At 37.9% G+C, this 11,816-nt stretch overlaps 1 protein-coding gene across 3 annotated transcripts; it reads right to left on the bottom strand.

The window, feature by feature from the left end:
• Window positions 1-351: 351 nt before the first annotated feature.
• Window positions 352-11,404, bottom strand: LOC148159872 (uncharacterized). Of its 3 annotated transcripts, none has more exons than XM_088004759.1 (8): window positions 11,030-11,401; window positions 5,988-6,064; window positions 5,492-5,762; window positions 5,380-5,403; window positions 5,052-5,123; window positions 2,826-2,914; window positions 2,596-2,698; window positions 352-952 (listed from the first exon to the last, which is right to left on the bottom strand). In XM_088004759.1, the coding sequence occupies exons 2-7, from the start codon at window positions 6,051-6,053 to the stop codon at window positions 2,627-2,629; spliced, it is 594 nt and encodes a 197-aa protein (XP_087860885.1). In that variant the 5' UTR covers window positions 6,054-6,064; window positions 11,030-11,401; the 3' UTR covers window positions 352-952; window positions 2,596-2,626. The 3 variants fall into 3 exon arrangements, with proteins under 3 accessions (XP_087860885.1, XP_087860886.1, XP_087860887.1); XM_088004760.1 differs by lacking the exon at window positions 11,030-11,401 and adding an exon at window positions 7,052-7,788; XM_088004761.1 differs by lacking the exon at window positions 5,380-5,403 and having other exon boundaries at window positions 11,030-11,404.
• Between the last annotated feature and the right edge of the window lie 412 nt (window positions 11,405-11,816).

Here is an 11,816-nt window from a genome sequence, read left to right as displayed (position 1 = left end):
TTTAAACAAAAAGGTGTCTTCTTTTGTACATACTAAAGCTGAAGAAATGAATCCATCATTTAAGTTCCTCTCTGTGAAGCTAAACTAGAATATTTAAACTGTGATTTACCATCTTTAATGTTTGTTAGCTGAAGAAATACAATGGTTCTAATAAAGTGGTGCAGCTGGTAGCTACCAGCTCTAATAAAAATGACCTTAAATTATTTATCTGCACTATAATCTTTATGAGACTGAAATTAATTTATTTCTAAGAAAACAGAAACAGACACTTAAAAGTCCCTTCGTCTAATAAACTACCTTCTCACCCAAAAAGTCAATTCTTCTTAAAAATGAAAAAGAATTAAATCAAAATTTGAGGTTTTAATTATTTAATTCATCAAAATATATAATAAAAGTGAAAGCATAGACCCATTAAATTCCCTGAGGAACATTAATAAAAGTGCATATACAGCATACAGTAACTGGAAAGTGCATCTTAAAAATATCTCTATATATTATTTTACTATAAAAGGCTTTGCACGTCATACACACTTCTCTGTTTCCAGTTCACATTAAACTGCGTGATTTTAAAATCCATTTCATTCCAGCTTCCTTCTAATTTTTCAGTTTTTTGTGCATCGTCTGATCCAGATAAAGGATCAGATTCAAACCTGAGGCCAAAGGCTGCAGCTGAAGAAAACACTCTTCACTGATTATTGTTCAAAATGCATCATTCAGTAAAAATCTGTAATTATTAGAAGTTTAACTGTTTTTCTTCATATGGCACGTCTGTAGTTTCAACAAAACATGGAAATAGTGTGAAAAGTATTAATAGTTTGATTAAATACTCAATAAAAGGTAAAAAAAAAAATAAAATAAAAGGCAGCAGATGGTAAGAAATAATTCAGGCTGGATGTGATATCAGGAGGTCAAAAGGTCAAAGGTCTCCAGCAGCTCATCTGGTGTTTTGGATCTGGAAACAAAACAGAGACTTTTGGTTAATTATTGATGAAATATTTAACCCAATAGTTAATAAAATCTGAAAGAAAATCCAGTCTTCTGCTCCAGAAACTGTTTAATGATCTGAGTGGAGCCTCTGAACTATTTCACCTCAATCAGACGAAGGCGGAGCATCAAACCGTAGTGTAGTGGCGATTGTTTGTCAAACCAAACATCCAACAAAAGTTCCAATAAGCCACTGAGACACTGGGGTCAAGTATTTCAACGCAGGCAAAGAAGGTTCAGGATCCAAACTTGTAACTTGTTCTTCATGATTTATTTTGACATCTTTGCAAAACAAACAATTACAGAGTTCAAACTTCCTTTGTTTTCTCTGCTACCTCCTTGCACTGGTAAAAACCATCGGCCCCTAACCCAAATGCCTGCTCAGTGGCACAAAAAGTGGGTATGCAGCGCATGCAACGCACAGGGGCGCAGCACCAGAGGGGGCGCCAAAAGATAAGATAGATAAGATAAGATAAATCTTTATTGTCATTGTCACAAGAACAACGAAATTTAAAAAGTGCCGTCAGTCAGTGCATATGCTTAAAAAAAAAAAAAAACTTGTCTCACACTTTACATATACTGTAAGAAATGCATAACAAGTGATAAAAAAAAGAAACAAAAACTAATAAAGAATAACCACATTCTCACACACATCATTCAAGATGATTAATGGTTGTTTTTGATTGCATTTAGTTTTGTTATTGCTGTAGGATAAAAACTGTCTCTGAGTCGGTTGGTTCTTGTTCTGATTGCTCCGTATCGTCTGCCTGAAGGCATCAGTGTAAACAGAGAATGTCCGGGGTGAGAAGTGTCCTTTGTGATGTGTTGTGCCTTTTTAAGACAGCGGTCGCTGTGCAAGTCCTCCAGTGAGGGGAGAGGACAGCCAATGATTTTTTGGGCTGTATTCACAACCCTTTGTAGAGCTTTCCTTTGAGCCGCAGTGCTGCTGTTATACCATACGCAGATACAATAAGTCAGTGTGCTCTCTATGGAGCACTTGTAGAAGGACACCAGCAGTTTCTCCTTGATGTTGTTCTTCCTGAGAACCCTCAGGAAGTACAGTCTTTGCTGGGCCTTTTTTGTCAGCTCGAAGGTGTTCATGTTCCATGTGAGGCCCTGCTCAATGTGGACCCCCAGGAAACGAAAGTCAGCTACCCTTTCCAAAACCCCGTCTGGAGGGTGCCGATTTATGTTTCCGCATCCACCTGAATAATGTGCAGTTGCGCCACTGTGCCTGCTGGTCCTTTACCAGGCCCCTACATTTATAGAAAGTGGACCAACCCACCTCACTTCCTGTTTACTTAAAAAATATCAATAAGAAAAATAATAAAACAAAAAATAAATGAAATCAACAATTATTAACTTACAAATAAGTTCTGTAAATAATACAAAAATATACATTTAAGAACAAACTAACAAAATTCAAATGGATAAAGAATATAAACAATAAATAGCTCCAACACGTAGAAATAAAATGAGATTTCTTAAATCAGGTTAAACGTTAATCAGAGGTAAACTAAACCAAATGAACGAGTTCTTCCCTCTGAAACTATTAACTGGCTGCAGCAACTTCAGTCCAAGTGTTTAGAAACAAACAGGAAATAAACTTACAGGAAGTGGTCGTTTAGACACCAGGTCCATCTCAAGGCGTATTGATCAGTTCAGAACCGCTTTCTGGATCAGATGAGATGCTGTTGGATCCATCAACTGGAGTCTGAAGAACCAAAAGGTTCAGAGAAACAGAGATTAATGTCCAGCTGCTGCTTCACCTCATGTCACCGACCTCTCAGGAGAAAAGACCTGAGATGAAGAGAAACTCTGAGACCAACTGAAACGCTCACCTGGGATTTATGATGTTTCTGTGCCAACCAGATGAGGAAGAGGAGAAGGATGAAGCAGCCCAGAGAAATGTAGAGTCCAATCCGTCCTCCTGAAAGACCAAACACTTTTATTCTCCAGCAGAAACGTAAAGTTAAGTTACCTTATTGTTACCTTTGTTTATTGTAAATAACACAAAGATTAGATGTTTTTTTGTGATGGAAACGTTTTACATGATTAACAGCAAGACAGAAAAAAAGGATATAAAGCAACTAAATAAGCACTTTGTATTGCCTTGGTGCTGAAAATGGGCTAAATAAATAAAATTACCTTTAAATTTTAGCTTCAGTTAAGAAAACAAGGTTAAACAGTTAAAGAACTGCACTGGTGGGACAGGCTGTGCATAAATCAGAGGTTCCCAAAGATTTTCTAGGCTCCTTATGGATTATAATAAAATCCCCCCAAAAAGAAAAAAAAAATCAACTGGGTACAAACATCGTTCAGCCAGACATAAACCTTTACACACATTTTGTTTTCAAACTCCACTGAAGTTTATTTCACACTTCAGGTTGAAACAAAACGAACTACAAACATCTTTACAGTGAAACACTTTGTCTAACTGTGTTTTTAGTTCTACACTGTAGGAAAGTTTTCTTTGTTGTCTGTCATTTCAAACATTTTTTTTAGTTTTGACAATATTCAACTTTGCTGTCATCAGCACATTTAAAAAAAAGCCTCTGTGCAAAATGGGGTTAAAACATGAGCAGAAGTTAAAATAAAGGTTTTCTGTACAAACGTTCCTCTAATCCTCCCATCTTCCCAGTGGCTCGGTGAACCTGCTTGTTGCTGCAGATCTTCAAAATCAGGGTTGCAGTTGTGACACTGATTTCATTTTCAATGTCCAGCTTTGATCTGTATTTGGTCTTGATTGAGGCCACAGCAGAAAAACCTTTTCCTCAAAGGTAGGATGTGGCAAAAGGCCAGTGCTCTCTTTCCTGGCAGAGGGTGATCTTCCTCCACTCCTGTCCAAAGCGCAGCCAATGTCTTTGACCTAAACTGCTGCCTCATTGTTGAATCAGAGGCGATATCAATGAACTGCTCATCTTCTGATGTGCTGAAGTCGCCAGGTGGTGTTGCACTGAAGGGATCACGGATCCAGTCGTGTTCTTTGGACTCCTGCACCAGGAGATATTTCTGGAAATGTTTCTGAAGGGCAGAGATGTGTGTGTTCATGCATGAGGTCACCGTGTTCTGCAGCTTGTTGTCTTCAGTGAAGGATTTTACGCTCTCAAACGAGTCCACATTTCCATCTTTCACCTGCTGCCCCCACATCTCTAGCTTTCTGATAAATGATGTGACTTTATCTGCCAGATGTGGAAGGTGTGTGTTTGAGCCCTGCATCTGCAAATTCAGTCCACTGAGTTTCAGAAACATGTCACTGAGATATGCAAGTTTCATGAGGAACTTGTTACAGTTAAATTTGTGGGTAAGATCCCTGCCTTCCTCCTCCAAAAAGATGCGGATCTCATCTCGTGGTTCAAAGCGCCTTCCCACGCCGTGAAATAGAACAGCTGTGTGGTCGGAGCCCATTTCCTCGAACAGTGCCGAAAACATCCGGGCTTTGACAGGTCGTGTTATAATGTAGTTGACTGTCGATAACGTGGTTCATTACTTCATTCAGCTCAGGACTCAGCGCTTCACGGTGCACCATGCAGTGTGTCCACTGCACATCGGAGAGAGGCGCTTAATGAGCGCTTCCAGACCTCCTGGTTTCCATGGCCCGCGCCGTCTGTGCAGATCCCCACACAGTTCTCCCTTTCAGATCGGCCTCTTTCAGGTAGAAGTCAATGATTTTAAAAAGTTCTTCTGCAGTGGCTCCGCCAGGAATTTGTTTGCAGAAAAGCAATTCCTCCTTCATCTCATTTCCATTGATGAATCTGACATAAGTTATCAGGAAGCAGTCTTTGTTCCAGCAGGGCCGAGTTATTGTGATAAATGATAATATTGCTGTTTGAGACCATTTTCCAGCAATCTAACGGTTTAATAATGTAAAAACACATTCTCAAACTTTAAGTTACATGAACACTTAACACAGGAAGTGGAAGACATGGAAATGATTGAGCTTGTTTTTAATTAATCATCTGAATAATCGATTTATTGCAACAGGACTATTTAAGTCTTTGATAAAAGTTGGAAATTAAATTAGTTGATGTGATTGTTCAAAATCAAAGGAGGAAACAGAAACTTACTTTGATTGTTTGATTCAGAGCCGCCTGGTGTGGAGAAGCCGGATTTCTGTTTTGTTACAGGTTCAGTGGTTCCTGAAGAGAAACATAATTTTTGTCGTTTTACAGAAATATTTGTGATTTTATCCAGAAAGCAGTCGGATTATTTTAATCAAACTTCAGTTTTTCCTGAATTTAATATAAAAACATCTCAGTTTATCTGAAACTTCAATAAAAGGTAGAGATGCTAAAATGTCTCTGTTTATGTTCTGATTAGTGTCTGATCAGGTTTAATTCTGCTGCTCTGTTTGTTAAGTGTTTTAGTGAATTGTGTGAATGAACTGATACTCACTGTTGGGTTCGGGTCGAGGACAGTCTGGAACAGAAACACCAGAATTCAGGTCAACATGTTCTGACCGGTTCAACCAGCAGGAACATTCAGATATAAATGTGGATTTTCTTACCAATCTGGTTGAAGAAGAGTTTTCCATTTACTCTCTCCATTCGTAGCTCCTCGCTGCCTGTGAGGTTCCACAGAACCAGGAGGACGGTCTCTGGTCTGGCCGAGTCGTTGAGGCACACAAAGCATTTAGGGGAGAAGATGGAGGAGAAGTCACAGGGAGCCAGCTCCGAAGTGTTTCGCTCCCAAAGGTTCCTCGTGTCATGGTGTTTGTCATAGATGAGTGTAATGTCTTTAGCCTCTGAGGAACTGGAGCTGAAGCAGGTGAAATCTGCCTGACAAACCAGAAACAGGCTCCATGTCAGCAGCAGAAAGTAAAGGACACAGAAATAAAATAATAAAACTGGAAACAAGAACAAGGCCTGAAATGGGAAAATATGTCAAACAGAAACAGGAAAAAATTGTTGTTTTTTTTTTTGTTTGTTTTTTTGCAGATTCTCAATTTATATAAGAGCCATGTTTGTTTTACATATATCTTTAGATTATGAAATATTACTTACTTTTCCTTTGGTGCACAGCGTTACCAGGATCAGGGACAGAAACATTTCCCAAGCACAACACTCCATACTTTATGCGCCTGTTTTAGAAAGAGCCATTCAATTCACATTATAACAAAGTTTTTACAAATATTATTTAAAATCTATTCATTTTATAGTTTTCTTTGTGTAAATAATCACAGTTTAGCAGATTAATAGATATTCAAAACAGAAGAAAAAAAGAGAAAATAAAACACACCAGAGAGCTTGTTTACGTTTCTATGTTCAGATTATAGCCCAGCTTTTTGTTTGGATAAAACAACTTTACTTTAAATGTCAAAGGAGAAAAGAGCGTTTATGTTAGCATATTAGCTCGGTGAGGACAGCATCCTGCTACGAATTATAATTCTTTGCTTTTGTCGTTTTAATTCGAAGGAAAACAGTCTAATAATACTTATTTCCAACAACTTTACTAAACTGAATGTATACATATTTGCTAAATAATTTAAAAAGTCATAGTTGAGTATTTTGAAACACACTGTCGACACTTCCGGGTCAATCTCATCTCCACACAAAAAATAAAATATAAAACAAAACAATAAAGTAAGTTAAAAAGCAGTCTTAATTATTTCAATAGTTTGTTTTTCTGAGCAATTCTGAATATGCCAAGTGGCCTCGCAAATCAGAAAACTGTTAGCAGACAGAGCTAACTTAGCTTGTCGTGTGTAAGCCCGTCACTACACACGACAAAAGTTATAGAATCTTGTTATAGAATCGCCGTTTACAATGCCGAATTTATACCAATACGTCATAGATTAATATGCTAAATAGCGCAACCGATTAGTCTGTTAAACTATCAACAGACAGTGTTAGATTAACACCGGCAGTCTGTTAATCTGTTTTAAAAGGAAAGCTAACAGTCTAACTGTTTTGTTAGCACACAAGCTGGCCTAACACAGACAGCCTTTCTATTTCTTCAAGTAAAATTAACTATCTGAGCTTTCACACAGTCTCAATTATTTTTCATAGATTATTGAAACAAAAAGATTTGAAAGTTAAATTTTCCAACCAAATCGGAACAAACTAACCTGACAGCAAATAAGAAAAAACTGTCGGTGAGTTCGGCTCCTTCTTCTTCTTTTTGTTTTATGGCGGTTTGCAAACAACTTATAGGTGCATTACCGCCATCGTCCAGACTGAAGTATAGATTAGATGTCCTACCACTATAATCTTCCAGTAATACCTGACTTCCTAAGAAAACTAAAAATGCTGTTAAATATTACATCCTCAGACGATCTTTGCAGCAAATTTTTAATATCTAATTTATTTTTTATTTCTATTTAACTCTTTGATTAACACCTCTCTTTCCCAACTATACTTATTACATTCTAGAAAAATATGCTACACTGTTTCTGACTCTCCACAATAACTACACAAACCTGTACTATGTTTATTAATCATTTTCAAAGTACTAAAATCTGCGGCTGAAACCCATCAACTCTATTAAAGATACAAATAGGTCCATATAAAATTATTAATATACGAATAAAGAATATAAAATCAATCTTAACTCGGTTTACTTAATTGCAAACAGTTAATTTAACCAACCTTACAGCTATTGTTTGGTTCGAAGACTGAAACTCAAGTCTCAACTGTTATGCCAAAGGTCTGACGCTTTCCATTATTTTCTTTTTTTTTTTTTTTTTTTTTTTTTTTTTTGCGGATGGCAACCAAGTTAAGGTACTTTAACAGCGCCAGCTGCCGGTGTTACGTCAATCCGCGTTTCCCCATCAGATACGGTTCCCCCTTCGTCTTCTTGCCGCTCCGCCCCGCCCACGCGGCAAAATAGGCGCGTGCTCGTGATGAGCACTGAGAAAGCACGCGCGTGGCAAGCACGCGCTTGTTCGGCGCGCTTGTCTGAGGAACTACGGACACCGTGAAAGCTCAAACAACATGTTTCGGCAAACTTGTCACACTTTCTTCACGTTTTTGCGGGAAACTAATAGTAATAATACTAATAATTATAATAAATATAATAAATATAATAAATATATATGTTATACATATTATGATTATATATATATATATATATATATATATATATAATAATTATAATGCATAATATATGTTATAGTTATAATTATAATATATATATGTTGTATATATTATAATTATAATATGTTGTATATATTATAATTATAATAGATAGATAGATAGCATAATGCTATATGAATTAAAAACAGGGCAATGCAATTTAATGCTCAATATTACCCATCAGATACCGTTTTCCCTGTTTTACAGTGTGGGAACGCTATCTGATGGCCATAAATCTCCCTTCAGATACCGTTTCCTCTGTCTTAAAGTGGGGGAACGCTATCTGATGGCCATATTTCACCCATCAGATACCGTTTCCCCTGTTTTAAAGTGGGGGAACGGTATCTGATGGCCATAAATTTCACATCAGATAACGTTCCCCCTGTTTTACAGTGGGGGAACGGTATCTGATGGAGACATTTCACCCATCAGATAGCGTTCCCCCTATGTTAAAATCACCCATCAGATAGCGTTCCCCCTGTTTTACAGTGGGGGAACACTATCTGATGGAGACATTTCACCCATCAGATAGCGTTCTCCCTATGTTAAAATCACCCATCAGATAGTGTTCACCCTGTTTTACAGTGGGGGAACACTATCTGATGGAGACATTTCACCCATCAGATATCGTTCCCCCTGTTTTACAGTGGGGGAACGCTATCTGATGGCCATATTTCACCCATCAGATAGCGTTCCCCCTATGTTAAAATCACCCGTCAGATAGCGTTCCCCCTGTTTTACAGTGGGGGAACACTATCTGATGGAGACATTTCACCCATCAGATACCGTTCCCCCACTTTAAAACAGGGGAAACGGTATCTGATGGGAGATTTATGGCCATCAGATAGCGTTCCCCCACTGTAAAACAGGGGGAACGCTATCTGATGGGTGATTTTAACATAGGGGGAACGCTATCTGATGGGTGAAATGTCTCCATCAGATACCGTTCCCCCACTGTAAAACAGGGGGAACGTTATCTGATGTGAAATTTATGGCCATCAGATACCGTTCCCCCACTTTAAAACAGGGGAAACGGTATCTGATGGGAGATTTATGGCCATCAGATAGCGTTCCCCCACTGTAAAACAGGGGGAACGCTATCTGATGGGTGATTTTAACATAGGGGGAACGCTATCTGATGGGTGAAATGTCTCCATCAGATACCGTTCCCCCACTGTAAAACAGGGGGAACGTTATCTGATGTGAAATTTATGGCCATCAGATACCGTTCCCCCACTTTAAAACAGGGGAAACGGTATCTGATGGGAGATTTATGGCCATCAGATAGCGTTCCCCCACTGTAAAACAGGGGGAACGCTATCTGATGGGTGATTTTAACATAGGGGGAACGCTATCTGATGGGTGAAATGTCTCCATCAGATACCGTTCCCCCACTGTAAAACAGGGGGAACGTTATCTGATGTGAAATTTATGGCCATCAGATACCGTTCCCCCACTTTAAGACAGAGGAAACGGTATCTGAAGGGAGATTTATGGCCATCAGATAGCGTTCCCCCACTGTAAAACAGGGAAAACGGTATCTGATGGGTAATATTGAGCATTAAATTGCATTGCCCTGTTTTTAATTCATATAGCATTATGCTATCTATCTATCTATTATAATTATAATATATACAACATATTATAATTATAATATATACAACATATATATATTATAATTATAACTATAACATATATTATGTATTATAATTATAATATATGTATAAAATATATATTATTTATTATAATCATAATATGTATAACATATATATTTATTATATTTATTATAATTATTAGTATTATTACTATTAGTTTCCCGCAAAAACGTGAAGAAAGTGTGACAAGTTTGCCGAAACTTGTTGTTTGAGCTTTCACGGTGTCCGTAGTTCCTCAGACAAGCGCGCCGAACAAGCGCGTGCTTGCCACGCGCGTGCTTTCTCAGTGCTCATCACGAGCACGCGCCTATTTTGCCGCGTGGGCGGGGCGGAGCGGCAAGAAGACGAAGGGGGAACCGTATCTGATGGGGAAACGCGGATTGACGTAACACCGGGTTGGACTGTAAACGTCAATGGTAATGGGAGGGAATTTACCAATATATTCACGATGTTTATACATAGAGGTGTAGCCTATTACTGTCACCTAACGGAGACTTCTCAAAACTTATTCTAAAAATATTAATATTAAACAGACAGTCGAGCCGGAAAGGACATAACATAATCGCGTCCGGATTTTCTGGACGCGATTATGTACGGATCCATTCAGTACGGATCCAGACAGACGTTGCTTTGTACTCAAGTTGCTATTTGGCCCAGAATGTTTTCTTTCTGCTGAATAATTACAACGGTCCAAGATGACGTGGTTCCGTTTCCAAACTCTGACAAAACTCAGGTCCAGTGTTTCCCCACAATAAAGTGCAGCTAAGTTCCTCCGTCCTATTCCCTTCATACCTGACTCTGGAATGCAAAAAAGATGTTAACCACTACGTCTTTTCCTAGAAGTAAAAAAATAAAAAAATAAATTGCCTTGGTCTTTTTAATTGAAAACTTAAAACCAAAATTTTGACTGACTCCACAGTTAGACTTTATTCTTGAAACTTGTGTGCAATAAATTCTGTATTTTTCCAAAATGTCACCCCATCCTAGATGAGCTACAGACAAACACCCACCCATCCATTTTCTACACCCTTGTCCCAAGTGGAGTCGGAAGGGAAGCTGGTGACAGATCAGCAGTCTGTCATAGACAGACAAATACATCATTCATCATTATTCAACCATTAAGGTTATGACAGCGTTTTTAAATATAGTGACGTGGTGGTGACCACCAAGCGCCGCCTAGTGTTACTTTCCTTTGAGTAAAAAAAAACGACACAGAGAAACAGGTTTGGTTGGCGGCATACAGCTCAGAGTTCTACCTATATCTATATATCTATATATCTATATATCTATATATCTATAACTAAAACGACAACTCACCATTTTCCTGTCCTTGCTGTTGGCCTGGACCGAAGAGGCCATTCAGAAAACTGTCCAATATCAAGTCTTTCGCAAAAGAGTAAAAACAGATCCAACATAAAAATGACTCATGTTTCAAACATATAGTGGTGGAAAAGAAGATAAAGAATAAAAGCCTGGTTCTTTAAATGTGTCCCAGGTTTAAACCAGAAGGTCGTCGTCCCAAATCCAGTCAGAACCGAACCACAGAAGAAACACGGTGAAAACCGAGTTAACATTTTTAGATTGGAAAAAATATAAATCTTCTTCAGTTACTTTCCTCCTCTTTCGGGACTTTTATACTGGTGAACGCCAAACCAGTTTAGTAACTAGTTACTGACTACCCAGTGACTGGAGTCAGTCCAATGTGAAATCAGAGAGGAGGAGTCAGTGCTGCACTATATAACAGTCAGTGGTTGGTTTCTTTTAAAGGAGAACAAACTGCGTTATGAGATATTACATTCTGTTAACTATAAGATGTGTTTATGATCACTTTTAACTGCTGTTTTGCTGAAATGTGCTATACAAGTAAACTTGATTAATTGTATTGGTAAGTTTTATTTATTTAGCCCTTTTTTAGACACCAGTTACTAAGTAATTTATAGTAAAGATGTAAAAAAAAAAACAACTTATGAAACAGTAAAAATACAATGAACCAATTTTTCTAAAACACATTACAGCAACATACAACTGACATAACAGCCCTTATCTTAACTTTATAATGAGTTCTCTTCTGATTGAACTTGTTTTTTTCTCTTGTTTTATTTCC

This window comes from Poecilia mexicana, unplaced genomic scaffold (genome assembly GCF_051168715.1).
Source record: "Poecilia mexicana isolate PSO_F unplaced genomic scaffold, ASM5116871v1 scaffold_4, whole genome shotgun sequence".
Classification (NCBI taxonomy): Eukaryota; Metazoa; Chordata; class Actinopteri; order Cyprinodontiformes; family Poeciliidae; genus Poecilia; species Poecilia mexicana.
Note: the sequence above shows the minus strand (reverse complement) of the source record. Positions and strands in the feature narration are given on the sequence as shown.

Bases quoted from the DNA above. Each gene is read 5' to 3' on its own strand.
- LOC148159872 (XM_088004759.1), bottom strand. From the start codon at position 6,053: ATGGAGTGTTGTGCTTGGGAAATGTTTCTGTCCCTGATCCTGGTAACG. The intron at 2,915-5,051 runs GTAAGTTTCTGT...TTGGTCTTTCAG, and splicing joins CTCTGAATCAAACAATCAAA to GAGGACGGATTGGACTCTAC. The intron at 2,699-2,825 runs GTGAGCGTTTCA...TTGGTTCTTCAG, and splicing joins AGAAACATCATAAATCCCAG to ACTCCAGTTGATGGATCCAA.